The sequence below is a fragment of the Ursus arctos genome, unplaced genomic scaffold, assembly GCF_023065955.2.
Source record: "Ursus arctos isolate Adak ecotype North America unplaced genomic scaffold, UrsArc2.0 scaffold_18, whole genome shotgun sequence".
In the NCBI taxonomy this organism is placed as follows: Eukaryota; Metazoa; Chordata; class Mammalia; order Carnivora; family Ursidae; genus Ursus; species Ursus arctos.
In genome coordinates, this window is record NW_026622852.1 from 14,988,795 (window position 1) to 15,012,901 (window position 24,107).

General features: G+C 44.8%; 3 protein-coding genes across 3 annotated transcripts; all 3 read left to right on the forward strand.

The window, feature by feature from the left end:
• The first annotated feature begins 832 nt into the window (after window positions 1-832).
• Window positions 833-1,396, forward strand: LOC125283244 (interferon alpha-1/2-like). The gene has a single exon (XM_048223252.1). It carries the CDS (start codon window positions 833-835, stop codon window positions 1,394-1,396), a length of 564 nt encoding a protein of 187 aa, XP_048079209.1.
• Window positions 1,397-6,707: 5,311 nt separating this feature from the next.
• LOC125283248 (interferon alpha-1/2-like) lies at window positions 6,708-7,271 on the forward strand. Its single transcript, XM_048223258.1, has one exon. It carries the CDS (start codon window positions 6,708-6,710, stop codon window positions 7,269-7,271), a length of 564 nt encoding a protein of 187 aa, XP_048079215.1.
• Window positions 7,272-12,577: 5,306 nt separating this feature from the next.
• LOC125283239 (interferon alpha-1/2-like) lies at window positions 12,578-13,141 on the forward strand. Its single transcript, XM_048223233.1, has one exon. The coding sequence runs from the start codon at window positions 12,578-12,580 to the stop codon at window positions 13,139-13,141; it is 564 nt and encodes a 187-aa protein (XP_048079190.1).
• Window positions 13,142-24,107: the final 10,966 nt, after the last annotated feature.

The following is a 24,107-nucleotide window of genomic DNA, read 5'->3' on the forward strand; positions in this document are numbered from 1 at the left end:
CTTTGATGTGATGTGGGCTTTGGCAATAAAATACCAATTATATTTTACTCTTTAGTTCTACAAAACTTGTCCAACACATCAGTAATTGTCTAGTGCTACACAGAAAAAATATTTTGACAATACCTTCAAGAGTGTCTAGTAGCAGGTGAAGTGAAAAATGATTTTGTCCTAGGAGGCAACACTGAAATTCAGTACACTAAAACCAGATGTTAAGTAAATCATTTAAGTTTTCACGTGATTCTAGTGATTTGGAATGATTTTAAATGTTTAAGTCCACTGAAATCGTTCTGTCTTTTCAGAAGTTGTTACTTTGCATATGTACTTCCTATGTTACAACTTATATCTGTAAAGAAGTTATAAGTCACTTATCAAATTTCCTTATTACTTCAGCATCAATAGCTTTAAAATTGAAGTTTTAGCTTAAAGTGTTTAGTCGATCTTAACCCTGAATTGGATAAACTTGACACTTTCCTTGAATCTATAAAGCACAGATAGAAATACAATGCACAACTCTCTCTCTATATAAATTGTGTATCCATGCTCTTAAGTTTTCTTGGAAGGTTGAATTAAAAGCATCCAGAAAGACTCTGGAGACAAGACACAATGATGAAAAAATAATACATGGTTGAGAAACCCATGCTCTAAACCCAAGTAGAAAGTGCCTAAGGAAAGCAAAAAGAGAAGTAGAAAGTAAGGGAAACGTTCAGAAATTGAAAACTCCTAAGTCCCCTACTTAAGGCACACGCACAAGGCAAGATGCTCAGAGAACCTAGAGCCACGGTTCCCAGACTTGCCCACCCCAGCCAGGCCAGCAGCCTCTGCAGGATCCCCAATGGCCCTGCCCTTCTCCTTCTTGGTGGCCCTGGTGGTGCTCAGCGGCAACTCCCTCTGCTCTCTGGGCTGTGACCTGCCTCAGAACCATGGCCTGTTTGCCTGGAGGGCCTTGACGCTCCTGGGACAAATGAAGAGAATGTCTGCTAGCTCTTGTGACGGGTACACACGTGACTTTGCCTTCCCCAAGGAGGTGGTTGATGGTAAGCAGTTGCAGAAGGCTCAAGCCTTCTCGGTCGTTTATGTGATGAACCAGAAGATCTTCCACGTCTTCTGCACAGAGGCCTCATCTGCTGCTTGGAACACGACCCTCCTAGAGGAATTCTGCTCGGGACTTTCTGAGCAGCTGAGCGTCCTGGAAGCCTGTCCCATGCAGGCGGCGGGATTGGGAGAGACTCCCGGCATGAATGTGGACTCCATCCTGAGGAACTACTTCCAAAGAATCTCCCTCTACCTGCAAGCGAAGCAATACAGCCCTTGTGCCTGGGAGACTGTCAGAGCAGAAATCACGAGCTCCTTGTTTTCTTCAACGATCTTGCAAGAAGGACTAAGGCGCAAGAAATGAGACCCATTTCAACACGGAAATGAATCTCTCTGACTGAGAATATCACACTTTCCCGACCGAGTGGGCCGTGTCAAAGACTCTCATTTCTGCTGTCCTGGTGACATGAACAGAGTCGATTTTTCCAGTGTTTCTAGAACATGTCAACCCCACAAGCAGTAGTTGCTTCCGGATGACCATGCTCATGTTTATTTATCTATTTAAATATTTATGTATGTAAATACTTTTAAGATTCAGATTATTTTATTCAGATATTATGTGCACCTTTACATTGCAGAATATAATAAAATCTATTTTTGATATTTAACCAGCTCATCAATTTTTTCTTATTGAACTTTTTATGGGAGTTTTTTGAAAGGGTAACACCAAGTCCAATTGTGCAACTCCATTGGAAATCGGACGGCAGAATGCATTTACCTATCATACTACATTAACATCGGAAATACCAACGGACGTCCGCTAAGGCAACTTGCTCATAGCCCTTAGGCTTTAGGACAAAATAAATACAGTTCCAGGTATCTATATCGTTGGTGGTTGTAGGCATAGGAATTTATAAACAATCAGCATACTTAGTGTTATAATGAAGAAGGGAAGGAAGTAAATTCTCTCACCTGCAGCTAGAACAGAGAAGGTCAGCCAGTACACATGAAAGCGGTGGATCCCTCGACAGGGGACTGGTAGACGTGGAGGCACAAATGTCCAGTGTCAGGGGAGAGGTGAGCCGGCATTTGACAAGAAACACCACGGCTGAGGTCCATATCTAGCAGGGAAAGCCAGAGACAGAGGTGGTCCTGCGGGGAGACCGTGTAGTGTGAGAAACAGACATAAACTTGATTCTGAGGCTCTCCAACCGTGAAAGGGAGGGGACAGAAGAGCCACAGGGGAGACAGTGGACTTCTGGCCATACAGTACACGGGTCACAAGAGAGGATGCTGATGAGCGTATCTAAGGAAATAAATGTGCTTTGGGGAGCATCAGTGGATTCCTGGAAGATGTGGATTGCAACTGCCTGCTAAGTCAGAATAGATGCCTTTGCTGCCTTTCCTGAGAGTCGGTCTGGTGGAACGCAGAAGCAGAGACCGCCATGGAGCAGGTGGGAGCAGGAATAAGAGAAGTCAGCACCTCTGAAGTGGAGAAGAATACAGCATGGGATCTGGGAATAATGTGGGTGGGTTTTTGTGTGCATAATTTGCCCTTTCATGTCATTGCCTTCTTCCTGGGTCATCCATGGAACTGATGTTCTGGCAAATCATGTTAATGTCTTTAATATTGTATTCAGACCGAATCGTGACTTAACTACGTTCAACGGTGTATCCTGTCCTGATTCTTACTACCTTGCATTATCGGTGAACTGTTCAGCTTTAAGAACTCACTGGGCAGGAATAGATAACTCATTGAATCCTTCATCCAATTATCTATTCCTATTGATAAAATAACGGTTCCTTTGATTATTGGCTTTATTAAATAGGTTCCTTAACTCCTCATCGGGACCCTGTTTACTACAGCAGCTCTACGCCACATTTCGTTTTCTAAAGAGTCGGATACGATAAGAATTCTTTTCTGCTACTCACTGGCAATGTTTCCACATTTAGGAATACCATAATCTTTGGTGGATCCCCAAATAACAAAATTCTCATGCACATAAAGACTGACAGACGTTCTTCAACAATGAGCGTGGGAAACTGGGTCAGGCATTCTCTTTCTTAATATCCAGAGCAAAGAAAACACATTGGTCAAAATCAGATGAAAATACATGGATCATGGGAATCCATAGAGTAAGAGTGGGTTGAGTAAAATTCAGGAGTAAAAACAGATTGAACGATATGGCAGAATATTGTGAATATTACCTGACCTCGTGCACTTTAAAGACACCTAGCATTGCGTCTTTCACCAAGGAATGATTTATATATGGTCCGTAAGTCTTATTTTTCTTCCCGAGACTGAGACAATTCAAGTGGATGCTGGGAGCACAGACGTCTCCTATGCGGACGTGGCCCATAGCAGTGTCCCCAGCAGGGGTGACACCGACACGACACCAGCCGACGGGGTAGCGGAAGGAAGTAAGGTTACTCCAGTGCCAGCTGCAAACTTCTGTTTCAACTGGCAGAAAAGTCTAGTGCCTTATGAGTATTTAGAAGGGATTCTGTCAACTTTTCCTTAGAACTTCAAGTCAGTCGTTCAGTTGACTCACACCACACCCCCTGGGACCACACACAACAAGAGACGACAACCCTCTGGCCTCTGAAGTGGAATCTGGAATCCTTGATCCCTCACACTCCCCTCCCGACCGATTTCATGCCATTTCCTCTCCTGGCTCTTCAATCCACTGTCCATTTCCATCCATCCCACTTTCTAACAGGTGCTTCCAGACAAGCCATTATCTCACAACTCCTTAACGTTCGACCTCGGTACCTTCAGAATAATTCACTCCTCTGGGTTTCGACTTCTCTCCAAACAGGTGTATAAATACGCCTGATCCAAACGGAGATGTTGAGAAGATAGAGTTACGGATTTCAAGGATCTCAGAAGAGTTAGCCTGCAATCAGCTTTAGTGTTATCATCATAAAACGTCATCATCACTGTTCTTATCCAGAGGAAGAGCAGATCATTCAGGATCATTCCGTTCCCTTGGCCTTAATATTAGATGTATCAAGGCAAGCTTCCTGGCCTGAGTGGATTTCTCAAGTAGGTCGAGCGCTCAGGCAGGGCGAGTATCCTCTCTCCTTCCACGGAGGGTGAGCAGCTGGGGTGCTGGTCGCCAGCCTCTTGTGAGCTGGTTGGTGTGACTCCTCTCATCTCTCCTCACCGCTGAGCACATGTGGATTGAATGAAAGAAAACTCAGGTGGCTGGTCTTGCCAAGCTGAGGGCTGCCCGGGGCCCCAGGAGCTGGTCTCGTGTGAGCCTCTGGCCGAGGCAGCCACTTTCCTGACTTGGGGTAAATCGGTGCAGCCTTCATGCTCCCCCTCTGCCAGAGCTGACCCTCCCCAGTGTTGCCGCATCCAATTTTGCTAACGCACACTCTGGCATTTCCTCAGCAGAGAGGCCACTCTTTTCACTTCTGTGACGTTCAGACGGAACATCTGTCTTGCCCCCTCCCCCACACACCACTGTCATGTTTGGCTCTCTAGGAAAGTTGAAATGAGAAACAGAAAAACGGATGTCTTGAAAGTGATAGAGAAAACCGGTGCAGCCCCTTGGCCTTTCTTTCACTTCCTTTCGTATGATCCTCGCGATGACGTAGAACAGGAGGCAGGCGCAGCAAGTCGGGGTGTGTCCAGTGAAGCACTGTGGACAGATTAAGTCATGCAGATCTTCTTGGTGTGGTTACTGAAATTGAAAATGCAATAGCATGACTAAGGAGAGGCAAGAAGGCTGTTTCTCCCTGACGTCACAGCCTGGGCCTCGGCCCCCGCATTCTGAACACCAGGCAGATGACCACACTGAGATGCCTCACAGAAGGACGCAGACTGAAGGAACTACTCCAAGTCATTGGTTTTTTGTTGGAAGTTTCACCAGAGAGACAGAATCAGCGGGTTCCCCGTGCCCCGCTCAGCAATTACGAGCCTAACGAGTGTTCAGTAGTTTCAGTAAAATTGGAACAATAGGGGCGCCTGGGGGGCTCAGTCCCTTAAGGATCTGATTCTTACTCTCACCTCAGGCCTTGATCTCAGACTGTGAGTTCAAGCCCCACGTTGGGCTCCACCCTGTGTGTGGAGCCTACTAAAAAAAATGAAAAAATGGAAAAGTAAGAGCTGTCGTGACAAAATAAACACATTCCCAAACTCAAGGTGAAACGATTCCAATTGGGTCTTTCCTCTAGGTCGACAACACAATCGTTCACCCTCAGCATCTGAGGGCTGCTGACACTTTTGATGCCTGGTCAGGAGAGGAGGAGGAGGTCAGCACCGAGAGCTCGCGTCCCCGCACAAACACTCCAGGGGTGAGGGCAAGGATCTAGCGGCAGTAATGGCTTTGCTCACAAGGAAACCAGCCCCTGCACAGTTGGGGAACCTAAAGTCCTCAGGACATGGTGAGCCCGCCCTTAGGGAGTGAGTCCCGGAGAGCCCGGGTGGAAGACACTCAGCCACTCCAGAGGAAAAATGTTCCTAGAGGTGGTAACTACCTTGTGAGTGAGGTGTGCCTGGCAGAACACAATCTTCACCCGTCCACGTCCCAGACGAGAACCAGGCCACCTGCTAGGGGCCGTGGCACAGCCTTGGAGCGGTCTAACACAACCTTAGTATTTATCGTCTCTCATTGGGTTTTCTTGGGTCTTATACAAGAAACAATGACATAGAATGCTTGGATGACACACAAACTGTCTGCAAGATCCTTGCGACAAACCAGGAATAAGACCAATCACTTAGGATTGAAAGAGTTTCTCTCCATCATTTCCTGGATCTCAATGTCTTACCTGGAGAGGTGATCCTTGCTTACTTTTGAGCTGCCATTGGCTGTCTTGTGGTGGTTGCTTGTCAGAGCTTTGATGTGATGTGGGCTTTGGCAATAAAATACCAATTATATTTTACTCTTTAGTTCTACAAAACTTGTCCAACACATCAGTAATTGTCTAGTACTACACAGAAAAAATATTTTGACAATACCTTCAAGAGTGTCTAGTAGCAGGTGAAGTGAAAAATGATTTTGTCCTAGGAGGCAACACTGAAATTCAGTACACTGAAACCAGATGTTAAGTAAATCATTTAAGTTTTCACGTGATTCTAGTGATTTGGAATGATTTTAAATGTTTACGTCCACTGAAATCGTTCTGTCTTTTCAGAAGTTGTTACTTTGCATATGTACTTTCTATGTTATAACTTATATCTGTAAAGAAGTTATAAGTCACTTATCAAATTTCCTTATTACTTCAGCATCAATAGCTTTAAAATTGAAGTTTTAGCTTAAAGTGTTTAGTCGATCTTAACCCTGAATTGGATAAACTTGACACTTTCCTTGAATCTATAAAGTACAGATAGAAATACAATGCACAACTCTCTCTCTATATAAATTGTGTATCCATGCTCTTAAGTTTTCTTGGAAGGTTGAATTAAAAGCATCCAGAAAGACTCTGGAGACAAGACACAATGATGAAAAAATAATACATGGTTGAGAAACCCATGCTCTAAACCCAAGTAGAAAGTGCCTAAGGAAAGCAAAAAGAGAAGTAGAAAGTAAGGGAAACGTTCAGAAATTGAAAACTCCTAAGTCCCCTACTTAAGGCACACGCACAATGCAAGATGCTCAGAGAACCTAGAGCCACGGTTCCCAGACTTGCCCACCCCAGCCAGGCCAGCAGCCTCTGCAGGATCCCCAATGGCCCTGCCCTTCTCCTTCTTGGTGGCCCTGGTGGTGCTCAGCGGCAACTCCCTCTGCTCTCTGGGCTGTGACCTGCCTCAGAACCATGGCCTGTTTGCCTGGAGGGCCTTGACGCTCCTGGGACAAATGAAGAGAATGTCTGCTAGCTCTTGTGACGGGTACACACGTGACTTTGCCTTCCCCAAGGAGGTGGTTGATGGTAAGCAGTTGCAGAAGGCTCAACCCTTCTCGGTCGTTTATGTGATGAACCAGAAGATCTTCCACGTCTTCTGCACAGAGGCCTCATCTGCTGCTTGGAACACGACCCTCCTAGAGGAATTCTGCTCGGGACTTTCTGAGCAGCTGAGCGTCCTGGAAGCCTGTCCCATGCAGGCGGCGCGAGTGGGAGAGACTCCCGGCATGAATGTGGACTCCATCCTGAGGAACTACTTCCAAAGAATCTCCCTCTACCTGCAAGAGAAGCAATACAGCCCTTGTGCCTGGGAGACTGTCAGAGCAGAAATCACGAGCTCCTTGTTTTCTTCAACGATCTTGCAAGAAGGACTAAGGCGCAAGAAATGAGACCCATTTCAACACGGAAATGAATCTCTCTGACTGAGAATATCACACTTTCCCGACCGAGTGGGCCGTGTCAAAGACTCTCATTTCTGCTGTCCTGGTGACATGAACAGAGTCGATTTTTCCAGTGTTTCTAGAACATGTCAACCCCACAAGCAGTAGTTGCTTCCGGATGACCATGCTCATGTTTATTTATCTATTTAAATATTTATGTATGTAAATACTTTTAAGATTCAGATTATTTTATTCAGATATTATGTGCACCTTTACATTGCAGAATATAATAAAATCTATTTTTGATATTTAACCAGCTCATCAATTTTTTCTTATTGAACTTTTTATGGGAGTTTTTTGAAAGGGTAACACCAAGTCCAATTGTGCAACTCCATTGGAAATCGGACGGCAGAATGCATTTACCTATCATACTACATTAACATCGGAAATACCAACGGAAGTCCGCTAAGGCAACTTGTTCATAGCCCTTAGGCTTTAGGACAAAATAAATACAGTTCCAGGTATCTATATCGTTGGTGGTTGTAGGCATAGGAATTTATAAACAATCAGCATACTTAGTGTTATAATGAAGAAGGGAAGGAAGTAAATTCTCTCACCTGCAGCTAGAACGGAGAAGGTCAGCCAGTACACATGAAAGCGGTGGATCCCTTGACAGGGGACTGGTAGACGTGGAGGCACAAATGTCCAGTGTCAGGGGTGAGGTGAGCCGGCATTTGACAAGAAACACCACGGCTGAGGTCCATATCTAGCAGGGAAAGCCAGAAACAGAGGTGGTCCTGCGGGGAGACCGTGTAGTGTGAGAAACAGACATAAACTTGATTCTGAGGCTCTCCAACCGTGAAAGGGAGGGGACAGAAGAGCCACAGGAGAGACAGTGGACTTCTGGCCATACAGTACACAGGTCACAAGAGAGGATGCTGATGAGCGTATCTAAGGAAATGAATGTGCTTTGGGGAGCATCAGTGTATTCCTGGAAGATGTGGATTGCAACTGCCTGCTAAGTCAGAATAGATGCCTTTGCTGCCTTTCCTGAGAGTCGGTCTGGTGGAACGCAGAAGCAGAGACCGCCATGGAGCAGGTGGGAGCAGGAATAAGAGAAGTCAGCACCTCTGAAGTGGAGAAGAATACAGCATGGGATCTGGGATAATGTGGGTGGGTTTTTGTGTGCATAATTTGCCCTTTCATGTCATTGCCTTCTTCCTGGGTCATCCATGGAACTGATGTTCTGGCAAATCATGTTAATGTCTTTAATATTGTATTCAGACCGAATCGTGACTTAACTACGTTCAACGGTGTATCCTGTCCTGATTCTTACTACCTTGCATTATCGGTGAACTGTTCAGCTTTAAGAACTCACTGGGCAGGAATAGATAACTCATTCAATCCTTCATCAAATTATCTATTCCTATTGATAAAATAACGGTTCCTTTGATTATTGGCTTTATTAAATAGGTTCCTTAACTCCTCATCGGGACCCTGTTTACTACAGCAGCTCTACGCCACATTTAGTTTTCTAAAGAGTTGGATACGATAAGAATTCTTTTCTGCTACTCACTGGCAATGTTTCCACATTTAGGAATACCATAATCTTTGGTGGATCCCCAAATAACAAAATTCTCATGCACATAAAGACTGACAGACGTTCTTCAACAATGGGAAACTGGGTCAGGCATTCTCTTTCTTAATATCCAGAGCAAAGAAAACACATTGGTCAAAATCAGATGAAAATACATGGATCATGGGAATCCATAGAGTAAGAGTGAGTTGAGTAAAATTCAGGAGTAAAAACAGATTGAACGATTATGGCAGAATATTGTGAATATTACCTGACCTCGTGCACTTTAAAGACACCTAGCATTGCGTCTTTCACCAAGGAATGATTTATATATGGTCCGTAAGTCTTATTTTTCTTCCCGAAACTGAGACAATTCAAGTGGACGCTGGGAGCACAGAGGTCTCCTATGCGGACGTGGCCCATAGCAGTGTCCCCAGCAGGGGTGACACCGACACGACACCAGCCGGCGGGGTAGCGGAAGGAAGTAAGGTTACTCCAGTGCCAGCTGCAAACTTCTGTTTCAACTGGCAGAAAAGTCTAGTGCCTTATGAGTATTTAGAAGGGATTCTGTCAACTTTTCCTTAGAACTTCAAGTCAGTCGTTCAGTTGACTCACACCACACCCCCTGGGACCACACACAACAAGAGACGACAACCCTCTGGCCTCTGAAGTGGAATCTGGAATCCTTGATCCCTCACCCTCCCCTCCCGACCGATTTCATGCCATTTCCTCTTCTGGCTCTTCAATCCTCTGTCCATTTCTATCCATCGCACTTTCTAACAGGTGCTTCCAGACAAGCCATTATCTCACAACTCCTTAACGTTCGACCTCGGTACCTTCAGAATAATTCACTCCTCTGGGTTTCGACTTCTCTCCAAACAGCTGTATAAATACGCCGCATCCAAACGGAGATGTTGAGAAGATAGAGTTACGGATTTCAAGGATCTCAGAAGAGTTAGCCTGCAATCAGCTTTAGTGTTATCATCATAAAACGTCATCATCACTGTTCTTATCCAGAGGAAGAGCAGATCATTCAGGATCATTCCGTTCCCTTGGCCTTAATATTAGGTGTATCAAGGCAAGCTTCCTGGCCTGAGTGGATTTCTCAAGTAGGTCGAGCGCTCAGGCAGGGCGAGTATCCTCTCTCCTTCCACGGAGGGTGAGCAGCTGGGGTGCTGGTCGCCAGCCTCTTGTGAGCTGGTTGGTGTGACTCCTCTCATCTCTCCTCACCGCTGAGCACATGTGGATTGAATGAAAGAAAACTCAGGTGGCTGGTCTTGCCAAGCTGAGGGCTGCCCGGGGCCCCAGGAGCTGGTCTCGTGTGAGCCTCTGGTCGAGGCAGCCACTTTCCTGACTTGGGGTAAATCGGTGCAGCCTTCATGCTCGCCCTCTGCCAGAGCTGACCCTCCCCAGTGTTGCCGCATCCAATTTTGCTAACGCACACTCTGGCATTTCCTCAGCAGAGAGGCCACTCTTTTCACTTCTGTGACGTTCAGACGGAACATCTGTCTTGCCCCCTCCCCCACTCACCACTGTCATGTTTGGCTCTCTAGGAAAGTTGAAATGAGAAACAGAAAAACGGATGTCTTGAAAGTGATAGAGAAAACCGGTGCAGCCCCTTGGCCTTTCTTTCACTTCCTTTCGTATGATCCTCACGATGACGTAGAAGAGGAGGCAGGCGCAGCAAGTCGGGGTGTGTCCAGTAAAGCACTGTGGACAGATTAAGTCATGCAGATCTTCTCGGTGTGGTTACTGAAATTGAAAATGCAATAGCATGACTAAGGAGAGGCAAGAAGGCTGTTTCTCCCTGACGTCACAGCCTGGGCCTCGGCCCCCGCATTCTGAACACCAGGCAGATGACCACACTGAGATGCCTCACAGAAGGACGCAGACTGAAGGAACTACTCCAAGTCATTGGTATTTTGTTGGAAGTTTCACCAGAGAGACAGAATCAGCGGGTTACCCGTGCTCCGTTCAGCAATTACGAGCCTAACGAGTGTTCAGTAGTTTCAGTAAAATTGGAACAATAGGGGCGCCTGGGGGGCTCAGTCCCTTAAGGATCTGATTCTTACTCTCACCTCAGGCCTTGATCTCAGACTGTGAGTTCAAGCCCCACGTTGGGCTCCACCCTGTGTGTGGAGCCTACTAAAAAAAATGAAAAAATGGAAAAGTAAGAGCTGTCGTGACAAAATAAACACATTCCCAAACTCAAGGTGAAACGATTCCAATTGGGTCTTTCCTCTAGGTCGACAACACAATCGTTCACCCTCAGCATCTGAGGGCTGCTGACACTTTTGATGCCTGGTCAGGAGAGGAGGAGGAGGTCAGCACCGAGAGCTCGCGTCCCCGCACAAACACTCCAGGGGCGAGGGCAAGGACCTAGCGGCAGTAATGGCTTTGCTCACAAGGAAACCAGCCCCTGCACAGTTGGGGAACCTAAAGTCCTCAGGACATGATGAGCCCGCCCTCAGGGAGGGAGTCCCGGAGAGTCCGGGTGGAAGACACTCAGCCACTCCAGAGGAAAAATGTTCCTAGAGGTGGTAACTACCTTGTGAGTGAGGTGTGCCTGGCAGAACACAATCTTCACCCGTCCACGTCCCAGACGAGAACCAGGCCACCTGCTAGGGGCCGTGGCACAGCCTTGGAGCGGTCTAACACAACCTTAGTATTTATCGTCTCTCATTGGGTTTTCTTGGGTCTTATACAAGAAACAATGACATAGAATGCTTGGATGACACACAAACTGTCTGCAAGATCCTTGCGACAAACCAGGAATAAGACCAATCACTTAGGATTGAAAGAGTTTCTCTCCATCATTTCCTGGATCTCAATGTCTTACCAGGAGAGGTGATCCTTGCTTACTTTTGAGCTGCCATTGGCTGTCTTGTGGTGGTTGCTTGTCAGAGCTTTGATGTGATGTGGGCTTTGGCAATAAAATACCAATTATATTTTACTCTTTAGTTCTACAAAACTTGTCCAACACATCAGTAATTGTCTAGTGCTACACAGAAAAAATATTTTGACAATACCTTCAAGAGTGTCTAGTAGCAGGTGAAGTGAAAAATGATTTTGTCCTATGAGGCAACACTGAAATTCAGTACACTAAAACCAGATGTTAAGTAAATCATTTAAGTTTTCACGTGATTCTAGTGATTTGGAATGATTTTAAATGTTTATGTCCACTGAAATCGTTCTGTCTTTTCAGAAGTTGTTACTTTGCATATGTACTTCCTATGTTATAACTTATATCTGTAAAGAAGTTATGAGTCACTTATCAAATTTCCTTATTACTTCAGCATCAATAGCTTTAAAATTGAAGTTTTAGCTTAAAGTGTTTAGTCAATCTTAACCCTGAATTGGATAAACTTGACACTTTCCTTGAATCTATAAAGCACAGATAGAAATACAATGCACAACTCTCTCTCTATATAAATTGTGTATCCATGCTCTTAAGTTTTCTTGGAAGGTTGAATTAAAAGCATCCAGAAAGACTCTGGGGAGAAGACACAATGATGAAAAAAATAATACATGGTTGAGAAACCCATGCTCTAAACCCAAGTAGAAAGTGCCTAAGGAAAGCAAAAAGAGAAGTAGAAAGTAAGGGAAACATTCAGAAATTGAAAACTCCTAAGTCCCCTACTTAAGGCACACGCACAATGCAAGATGCTCAGAGAACCTAGAGCCACGGTTCCCAGACTTGCCCACCCCAGCCAGGCCAGCAGCCTCTGCAGGATCCCCAATGGCCCTGCCCTTCTCCTTCTTGGTGGCCCTGGTGGTGCTCAGCGGCAACTCCCTCTGCTCTCTGGGCTGTGACCTGCCTCAGAACCATGGCCTGTTTGCCTGGAGGGCCTTGACGCTCCTGGGACAAATGAAGAGAATGTCTGCTAGCTCTTGTGACGGGTACACACGTGACTTTGCCTTCCCCAAGGAGGTGGTTGATGGCAAGCAGTTGCAGAAGGCTCAAGCCCTCTCGGTCGTGCATGTGATGAACCAGAAGATCTTCCACGTCTTCTGCACAGAGGCCTCATCTGCTGCTTGGAACACGACCCTCCTAGAGGAATTCTGCTCGGGACTTTCTGAGCAGCTGAGCGTCCTGGAAGCCTGTCCCATGCAGGCGGCGGGAGTGGGAGAGACTCCTGCCATGAATGTGGACTCCATCCTGAGGAACTACTTCCAAAGAATCTCCCTCTACCTGCAAGAGAAGCAATACAGCCCTTGTGCCTGGGAGACTGTCAGAGCAGAAATCACGAGCTCCTTGTTTTCTTCAACGATCTTGCAAGAAGGACTAAGGCGCAAGAAATGAGACCCATTTCAACACGGAAATGAATCTCTCTGACTGAGAATATCACACTTGCCCGACGGAGTGGGCCGTGTCAAAGACTCTCATTTCTGCTGTCCTGGTGACATGAGCAGAGTCGATTTTTCCAGTGTTTCTAGAACATGTCAACCCCACAAGCAGTAGTTGCTTCCGGATGACCATGCTCATGTTTATTTATCTATTTAAATATTTATGTATGTAAATACTTTTAAGATTCAGATTATTTTATTCAGATATTATGTGCACCTTTACATTGCAGAATATAATAAAATCTATTTTTGATATTTAACCAGCTCATCAATTTTTTCTTATTGAACTTTTTATGGGAGTTTTTTGAAAGGGTAACACCAAGTCCAATTGTGCAACTCCATTGGAAATCGGACGGCAGAATGCATTTACCTATCATACTACATTAACATCGGAAATGACGATGGACTTCCTCTAAGACAACTTGCTTGTTGTCCTTAGGCTCTAGGACGTAAGAAATACAGTTCCAGGTATCTATATCTTTGGTTGTTGTAGGCATAGGAATTTATAAACAATCACCATACTTAGTGTTATAATGAAGAAGGGAAGGAAGTGAATTCTCTCACTTGCAGCTAGAATGGAGAAGGTCAGCCAGTACACATGAAAGTGGTGGATCCCTCGACAGGGGACTGGTAGTCGTGGAGGCACAAATGTCCAGTGTCAGGGGAGAGGTGAGCCGGCATTTGACAAGAAAGGCCATGGCTGAGGTCCATATCTAGCAGGGAAATCCAGAAACCGAGGTGGTCATGCCGTGAAACCGTGCAGCGTGAGAAACATATAAATTGATTCTGAGGGGCACCTGGGTGGCTCAGTCGTTAAGCCTCTGTCTGTGGCTCAGCGTGTGATCCCGGATTCCTGGGATCGAGCCCCACATCAGGCCTCTCCTCTGGGAGCCTGCTTCTTCCTCTCCCATCCCCTTGCCTGTGTTCCTTCTCTCGCTGGTTGTCTCTCTCTCTTTCAAATGAATAAAGAAAATCTTTTGAAAAAATTGATTCTGAGGGCTTCCGACCATTAAATGGACGGGACAGAAGAGCCACAGAGGAGACAGTGGACTCGTGGCCATACAGTACAGGGGTAAGGAGAGAGGATGCTGATTAGTGTATTAAGGAAATAAGTGTGTTTGGTGACCATCAGTGGATTCCTGGAAGATGTGGATTGAAACTGCCTGCTATGTCAGAAGAATAGATGCCTTTGCTGCCCTTCATGAGGGTTGGTTTGGTGGAATGCATAAGCAGAGACCACACTGGAGCAGGTGGGGGCAGAAATAAGAGAAGTCAGTGCCTCTGAAGTGGAGAAGAATACAGCATGGGATCTGGGAATAATGTGGGTCGGTTTTTGTGTGCATAATTTGCCCTTTTATGTCATTTCTCTCTTCCTGGGTGACCCATGGAATTGATGTTCTGGCAAATCACGTTAATGTTTTTAATATTATATTCAGACTGAATTGTGACTCAACTACTTACGATGGTGTATCCTGTCTTGGTTCTTACTACCTTCTGCATCAGCGAGCTGTTCAGCTTTAAGAATTCACTGGGCAGGAATAGATAACTCATTCAACCTTCATGAAATTTTCTATTACTACTGATTAAAAATGTTCCTGGAATGTCTGGATTTATTAATTTGGTTACTGTCCTGTCATTGCGACCATAATTTACTACAGAAGCTTTATGCCACATTTCGTTTCCTAGGAAGTTTGCTATGATAAGAATTCTTTTCTGTTACTCACTGGTAATGTTACCTAAGTTTATGAATATCACAATCTTTGGGGGATCCCCAGATAACAAAATTCTCATGCACATAAAGACTGAGAGATTTTCTTAAAAAATGACCCGGGGGAAACTGGGTCAGGCATTCCCTTTCTTAATATTCAGAACAAAGAAAAACATTGGTCAAAATCAGCTGAAAATATAACATGAATCATGGAAATCCATAGAGCAAGAGTGTGTTGTGTGTTCTTCAGGAGTAAAAACAGATTTAACATATTTGTTAAATATCGTGAATATTCAGTGAACTCATGCCCTTTAAGGCACCTAGCATCACAGGTTCCATAGAGGAATGACTTAAATTGTGGTAGGTATCATCTTATTTTGCTTCTACAGCTATATATGAGAATATTGTTTGTCTCTTTCCACAAAATTATGCAGAACTCTGTGTCCTATGCTTCAGTAACTGAATTCCAAAGGGGAGACTAACAATTGTTCAGGAGTTTAAGAAGAAACTGAACAATAGGGACACCTGGGTGGCTCAATTGGTTGAGCATCCGACTCTTGATCTCAGCTCAGGTCTTGATCTCAGACTGTGAGTTCAAGCCCCACGTTGGGCTCCACCCTGTGTGTGGAGCCTACTTAAAAAAATGAAAAAATTGAAAAGTAAAAGCTGTGGTGGCAAAATAAATATATTCACAACTCAAGGTGAAATGATTACAATTGGGTCTTTCCTCTAGGTCGACAACACAAACGTTCACCTCAGCATCTGAAGGCTGCTGACACTTTTGATGCCTGGTCAGGAGAGGAGGAGGTCAGCACTGAGAGCTCGCGTCCCCGCACAAACACTCCAGGGGCGAGGGCAAGGATCTAGCGGCAGTAATGGCTTTGCTCACAAGGAAACCAGCCCCTGCACCGTTGGGGAACCTAAAGTCCTCAGGACATGGTGAGCCCGCCCTCAGGGAGTGAGTCCCAGAGAGCCCGGGTGGAAGACACTCAGTCACTCCAGAGGAAAATGTTCCTAGAGGTGGTAACTACCTTGTGAGTGAGGTGTGCCTGGCAGAACACAATCTTCACCCGTCCACGTCCCAGACGAGAACCAGGACACCTGCTGGGGGCAGGGGCACAGCCTGAGGAGCAGTGTAGACCGGTTACAAAATGACCCAGAGAAAGGACAGTGTCTGTACTAGTCCTGACCCTGAGTCCCAAGGGACCCATCACTGCAGGGACCTGCATCAGTTATTTCTAGAATGAAGAGGAACATCGGAGAACTCCTGCACTCATTACCATAAGCCTCTGTTGTGACTATAACACTGAATAAAGCCCAGTCCTGGTTCTAGAGAGCGTCTTACCATAGCTGGTCTGGTCAGTACCCAACAAGATACAAATCCGTCGAGACGAAGGAGCCCGTCTCCCCGCGTGAGGAAAGGAGGGTAAAAACCTAGTCCAGAATCAAGGCCCCATTTTGTTCCTCACACAAAGAAGAGCAACGTTTCTAGAGTAAAACTGGTGCGTGTGTAGGTGCGTGTGTGAGGCCTCACGTTCCTACACCACTTCCGTTTCAGGGTAAAGATGGCTCTCGTTTGACTGCTAAGAACCCACGTGGAGGGACCCATCGGAAGTTCACTGGGAGAATGAGCTTCTGTTGTGCAAGTCATGGTCTAGGTTGGTGCCAGCTTCCTAGATAATGCGGGCAAGCCCTCAGTGAAAACTAAAACTAGGCAGTAAAAGCAGAGAGGACTGCTCAGAAAAGGAACATTTCGGCGTTGCCCACTGAAGAGCCCTGCTGGCCAAGCCTGTCTTCAGAGAACCGCGGCTCGGGGTTCTCCGGGCGCCCAGCCCGGCCAGGCCTGCAGCAGCCTCGTCTTCCCCGCGGCCGTCCTGCGCCCTCTGCTCCGCGCCCTCGGGGTGCTCCCCTGCGGCCCGGGGGCTCTCGGGCTGTGCCCGGCCTCAGAGCCACGCGCGGGTGAGCAGGGAGCACTTCGTGCTGCGGGGCAAGGGAGCCGACTGTCCGCTCTCTTCTGTCTGCAGGACGGAAGAGGCTTCGGATTCCCGCGGGAGATGGCGGAGCGCGGGCGGCTGCACAAGCCTCAGGCCGCGTCGGTCCTCCGCGAGCGGCTCCCGCGGACCTTCAGCCCCCGCCGCACACGGCGCTCCTCGGCTGCCTGGAGCGCCCCCTGCCGGACCAGCTGCGCTCTGGCCTCGGTCGGCCGCTGCCAGACCCGGACCCCTGGGAGCTGCGGGCGGTGGGACGGGAGGAATCCGCTCTGGAACCGACCGCCCGACACCCGCCCTGCAGAGGGACTTCCGGGAAATCCGTCCGCACCTGGAAGAGAAGAAGTACAGCGACTGCGCCTGGGAAGTTGTCAGAGCGGCAGTCATGAGATCGTTGTCTTCCTCCGCCCACGTGCAGATAGGTTAGGGATTAGGGATGCAGACCTGGGGTCACCTCGAAATGCTTCTCAGGGACGAATGTGCCGTATCACCCACGCACCTATGTCTGGTCACTGCAAGGGGCTCTCGTTCCTGCTTTAGTAGAGAACTTACGGAATTTAACTCAGCAAATATTTCGTGAATAGTATGACGCAAGAATATTAAAAAATCCAGCTTCAGGATCATTAATGCCTAAGAGATGACTGCCCTGATGCTTTCCTGCTTATGTATTTATTTATTTATTTATTTATTTATTTATTTATTTATTTATTTATTTAATTTATTCATTTCTTCTTGCACTTATGATATTTATAGAATTCTGAAATTATATATAACAAATTGTTTATCTTTTCGCTGCATTAAAATTTACAAAACGTGTTTACCTTTTCATATTATTAAATTTGCACTTTGATTTATATATTAAATACTTGTGAGAGGAATCTTCTTGGATTGTTTACTCCAAAATCAAAATCCAAATTGTTTTGTAAATGTTATTGAAGAACAGATAGTAGAATTTTATTTACTCTTTCATTCCATTCAAAGTATATGTCAAAATAGAGTATCTAAATGACAAATGTGTAATTGTGGTCAAGAACTACAGGTGAACTGAGGCACCTGGCTGGTTCAGTCAGTAGAATGGCAACTCTTGATCTCAGGGTTGTGAGTTCAATCCCCACGGTGGGTGTGGAGATTACTTAAAAATAAAATCTTAAAAAAAAATGGAAAAAAGGGGCGTCTGGGTGGCTTGGTCAGTAAGCGTCAGACTCTTCATTTTGGCTCAGGTCATGATCTCAGGGTCCTGAGATCAAGCCCCAGGTCAAGCTCCATGCTCAGCAGAGAGTCTGCTTGAGATTCCTCCCTCTCCCTGTGCACCCCCCTCAAATGAATGAATGCATGAATGAATTAATAAATCTTTTTTTTTTAATGGGAAAAAAAAAAGAAAACCAACCTAGAGGTAAATAAAGCACATGTAGTTCCTGCTGCGTTGAAACTTAGTCTCCTAGGGAAGGAGACATGAAAATGCTACTAATGTTTATTTTACTTCAATTATGTTATTTTTTAAAAGATTTTATTTATTGACTTATTTGTTAGAGAGAGAGCACAAGCAGGGAGAGCTGCCGGCAGAGGGAGAAGCAGGCTCCCTGCTGAGCAAGGAGCAGGATGTGGGACTGGATCCCAGGACCCTAGGATGATGACCTGAGCCAAAGGCAGACGCTTAACCAACTGAGCCACCCAGGCATCCCTATTTCAATTCTCTTAAAAACTACAAAGAGAAGCAAAGGAAAATGATGTTCTTACACAAGCAACTTTATTTATTTTTATTTATTTATTTATCTTTTTAGAGAGGCAGACAAGGGTAGAGGCAGAGGGAGAGGGAGAGAGAGAATCTCAAGCAGGCTCCAGGCCTGGTGCAGAGCCTGACCCAGGGCTCCATCTCACAATCCTGAGATCATGACCTGAGCAGAAATCAAGAGTCAGATGCCTAACTGACTGTGCCCCCACCCCAGAAGCCCCTACACAAGAAGCTTTAGATGCAAATGATGCTGGAAAGGAAAAATAATATTAGATGTCCTTTCTAAGGTGCCTGGGAGACCTATAAATGCAGAAGTCTTACGGGCAGTTGGGAATGTGTGTCTAGAATTTACAAAAATGCCATGAGGAAGGTGTCAATTTGGGATTCTTTATTGAGTATCTGGGAATGAGGGCAGGGCAGTGGGTGTGGTCATTTTCTAAGTAGAGTGGACAATGAGAAGAGACCCAAAGGTAGTCCTGCAGACCCGCAACATTTAACGGTCAGACAGAGGAGAACCTGCAACGGCACTGAGGTGGAGGGGCCAGTGCAGTTGGAAGGTCACATGGGGACTAGACTCCCGAAGGGAATATGTCTCAGAGTGGTGCTTGCAGGACAGGTGTGGATGAACTGTCCCAGTAGGCCTGCAAGCAGATGCCGCTGGTGACTTTGGCATGGTTCTGGTTTAGTGGAATTAATGGGGCAGAAACCAGATGGGTGTAGGTTGAAGAGGAAACACAAGAATGAGAATTAGGGATACTGTGTGTAGGAGATTATCTCTGTAAGCTTGTTTGTGAAGTGGAAGAGAGAATAAGGTGTTACTTCCAGGAAAACGTGGGTTAACATCTCTGTGTTTAAGCAACTGTCACAGTGAAAATCAGCAGGTGCTTTCTCTTATTAACAAAGCTGTAAAGAAAGGAAAGGGCACCTGGGTGGTTCAGTTGGTTGGGTGTCTGCCTTCGGCTTGGGTCATGATCTCAGGTCCTGGGATCGAGCTCCACAGTGGGCCCCCTGCTCCGAGGAGAGTCTGCTCCCCCACCCCCACTTGTGCTGTCTCTCTCTCAGATGGATAAATAGGATCTTCAAAAAAAAACAAAAACAAAAACTGTCCTTTATTTGGAAAAAAAAGAAAAAAGAAAACCGAAGAGAAACGGAAGAGAACTAGTCTCTCACAAAACAGTGACAAATGATTCACATAAAGTCCAGGCGGTCACGCATTTTGGAAGGTGCTCTACCAACCGAAAACTAAAGCCTCGAATCAACAATAGTGACCTTAGAAGCAGAGACATATGAATTATCTGACGGGTTTAATTTTGTATTTTATTTTGCACATGGTATTTATATTTCATAGAACAATGTTTTCACTACAATGTATAACAACTTTATTTTGTAACAATGCATGCAATTTCTCAAAAGTTATGTGTTCATGTGTTCAATTTTTAACATCTAAGTCAATGCAAAGATAAAGTGCAAGAAAGGTGATGTCTTTTTCAGGAGAGACCTACATGAGAAACCGGGAATACCTGTATTTCCCAGACTGATTATGGCGTGGAATCTCAGTGAAGCATTTTTGTTCAGGACCAATGGACACATTAAGTCCTTAGGATGAGGGAGAGCCTCTAGACACTTGACGTAAACGCTGTAACAAAATATTCTAGCTTTAAGGGAGCTCTAAGTCTATTTGAAGATGAAGATTGAACTCACTTAAAGGCAAAAATAGATGGTTTATTTTGACGACTCCAAGAATGGTACCAGCACCGAGAGGCTTCCCCCATACCAGAGCTGCTGTAGCACAGACTGGCCTCCTCTGACACCCTGAAATCTTGGAGAACATGGCCTGAGAACAAGAAAAATCTCCCCCGAGTATCTTCAGCATCTTCAAAGGTATGTCAGTTCATGTGCAGTGCTTAATCACCACCACTCCTGCCAAGATCCTGATACTCCTCATTTATTTGTATTCATTCATTCATTCATTCATTCATTCATTCATTCAAACAACACATAATCGTTATGTGTTGTACATAAAAATACAAAAGGGAAAAAAGCTTATTAGGTAGCAACAGACACAGAAATTACTAACATGGGGAAATGCATTCACTCTCTTATCTTAGGGACTTTCTCTAAAGAAAATCCTGAATTTGTCTGATTGATTCTTTATCCTGTGTGTTCAGGATTATGCATTGCCTAGAAAGAAAAGCAGAACTGGAAAGAAGCTAAAACAAGCCAGTGGGATTTTTATGTTGGACAGGAGGGAATATTTTGGCCGAAGAGGTAGGAAGAATGGATCCAAAAGAGCAAGGGTATGCTGGGTGTGCTCACCTGTGCCCTGGGCAGGAGACCCAGCCCCCACAGGTGAAGAACCCTATGTCTGTCTTTTTCTTGGAACCAAAACAAGGTGACCTCCCCAGGTTTGTGTTGATATATACAAAATATGGGATATTTCTTAAAGTAAAGTTTGTAATTATTGTCTTGAGGAAGGTGTATGTATGTATGTGGGCAGAGGGGATGGCAGAAAAAAATGGAGCAAACGTTAAGCCTGGTGGAAGAAGCAAGATTTATAAGGATTGTGTATTATGAGTTGATATTGATTTTTTTTTAATTAAAATTCACACTGAGAGAAAATTTCCTATTGATGGCTAAATTTTGACTTAAGGAATATTTTGATTTCTGAGTATTATGCTTTCCCCACTTACTAAGATAAGTAGATGAGTCAATAGTAAGTATAATCTCCCTCCCCCAGCCTCCTCGTCCTTATCCCCAAAGCCGTTGACTGGCCCTTGGCTGAAGTAAGTCAAAGAATGATAAGCCCCCATTTTTATTGTAACAGTTTGGGAACATGGACCAGGAAAGAGCTGGACATGCTTTTATAGACAAGAATTAGAAGGAGACTGTGCATAATAAAACTGCACAGCTTGACTCACAGGTCTGGGGAGCTCTCAACTGTTGTATATCAATCTCATTCTAATACTGCTTCTTAAACTATTCTTTCCATCATATCTACAAAAGAAAGATGGCAATATGTCCAGGCAAGCTGAGGTTTAGGAAGCACCATGAAATAGCACATCCATCCTGAGTGAGGCAATGCTCAGTAGAGAAGAACATAATCTTGAGAAAATGGGCTGGAGAATGGGGGACGTAGTCAGTGCCACTTGACTATGAGAAGTTCAATAAATCACCTTGGTTGAAACATGTGTGAGCACCGGGAGAGTCTGGGTTAGCTGGTCCAGAAGCCATTCTGTGTCATTCATACGTGTGTGTGTGTGTTTGCCTGAACTGGATGAAAGCTATTGAACTAAAGTAGCAAAGATCCTAGTGCCTTCAAGGAAATAGTGTATAAAAAGCACTTAGAATACTAAGACTTGGTCAGCTTTGTGTTTGGATATATTGCGTGGTCCCTTTTTTCTGCCTTTGAAAAATCTTACACTCTTAAGGCTTGAAGATATGGTACTCTGTTCAGAAAATGGCATGGGGAAGCGTCTGTAGTACTCCATTGTTTGTTGTGAATGCTTAAATCGAGTTGAAATGTTGCAGTTTTTGAAAACTTTTGAATGACGTAATGGGCAAAACTGCAAACCTGAAATTCGATGAGATCAAAATATTTCTGCTCCGATTATTTGATGATGTATATACATCAAGTTTTCCATGCTGTTTTTCATTTTTGGCTTGTTGTCCTTTTAAGGGGAAAATTTCATAAAAATCCTGCCTTAAAGCGGTTTTCCTGGAATGTAGTCAAACAGGGATTTTTAATTTGAACCACTAGAGGGCAGAATAACATCAGTCACTAGAATGGTTTGCTCAGTGTGTCAACCTCTAGAAATAAAGTAACTCCAGGTATTCCTATGCCTTATTGCATCTGGTTAATTAACATAGCACCATGTTCTGTTCATCCTTAATGAAGACAGCCAAAGCCTTTCCCCCCCTTTTTAACCAGCACTAAGCCATTCCAATCTGCTTCTTAGCAAAGACACACCAGAGAACAAAGTTATTAAAGTTGGGATGGAAACAAAAATCTCCCCAAATTCCCTTAAAAACCAATTATATTGGATGGTGTGATGTGGTCAGATTAGATAGTAAATAACAACACAGAACTGGTATTAGATTGACATCACCATTTTAAAGCCTGCCTTTCCCCTTTATTTTGCATTATGTACTTTTTCTAGATTCCCATAAATATGTTTGCTGTTTAAATAAAAAGACAGAACATTTTTGTACACATTGTTTCTAAGCCAGTAATCACAATCAATAATGTGATCAGTAACATGGATTTTCTTTCTTTTTTTTATAATATTTTTTTATTATGTTAGTCACCATACAGTACATCCCTGGTTTTTGATATAAAGTTCGATGATTCATTAGTTGTGTATAACACCCAGTGCACCATGCAATACGTGCCCTCCTTACTACCCATCATCAGCCTATCCCATTCCCCCACCCCCCTCCCCATGGATTTTCTACACAACATGTGAAACTTAATAAAGTGGAGTTGAGAGGTTGGACACGGGGAACTCTCATGCCTTACCATCGCTACTACTCAAAGACAATTGCAAATCAACAGGAAAAGATGGACCTTGCAAGCGAATACTACTTTACTATTCCAGTAGGAGGACCTCCCCTGGCAAAAGCCCAGCCAATGAGAGATAAATCACTATTCAGCCAATGAGAAGCCACTATACTTTGAGCTCCTAGTTTTTTCCAAAGGACTTTTTGTTTATAATAGCTCTACACCCCGATGCCCTCCACCACTTTTCTCTATAAAAGTTCATTCCTTTTTTTTTCTTAAGATTTCATTTATTTATTTGAGAGAGAGGAGAGCATGAGAGAGAGCATGAGCAGAAGAGAGGGGCAGAGGGAGAAGCAGACTCCCTGCTGAGCAAGGAGTCTGACTCAGGGCTCAATCCCAGGACCCTGAGATCATGACCTGAGCCGAAGGCAGATGCTTAACCTACTGAGCCACCCAGGTGCCCCTATATATCTCTTCTTTCTGTTAACACTGCCTTTTAAATGTCTTTATTCATTCAGTATTTAGATTGTCCCATTATGTGTTCAAGAATGTGCTAGGCAAAAAGGTAAGAAGTCATTTCCCCACCCTGAAGTAGGTCATACTTTTGTTGAGAGAGAAGTAGTCCATCCTCGTACAGCGTGGTTTGTGACCTGATAGGAGTTCTGCTCTGGAGGGGCAAACAGATTTAGACAAATCAGACTCTAAGGGTTTTCTGTGAAGTGAAAAATTTTAAGGAGTCATAAATAGCAAGAATGAGATAATAACACATATTAGGAAGCTAATATGTACTTGACCAAGACAATATGTGAATTTGGGTTTTCTATGGCCCCAAATGGAAGGTCTGTGGGTTATACTTTTGGAAGTCAGGTGCTGAGAAAGCAGGCTCTGAGACAAAATTGCCATGCAAAGAGTTGATTAGGGAGGGCTATGGGCTCAACACGTGTGAGAAGAGAAGGCAGGACGTGGAAGAGAGGAAAAGCTGAGTTGCAGGCCAGT

Excerpts from the sequence above, each read along its gene's own strand:
- LOC125283244 (XM_048223252.1), top strand. The coding sequence starts at position 833 with ATGGCCCTGCCCTTCTCCTTCTTGGTGGCCCTGGTGGTGCTCAGCGGC.
- LOC125283239 (XM_048223233.1), top strand. The coding sequence starts at position 12,578 with ATGGCCCTGCCCTTCTCCTTCTTGGTGGCCCTGGTGGTGCTCAGCGGC.
- LOC125283248 (XM_048223258.1), top strand. The coding sequence starts at position 6,708 with ATGGCCCTGCCCTTCTCCTTCTTGGTGGCCCTGGTGGTGCTCAGCGGC.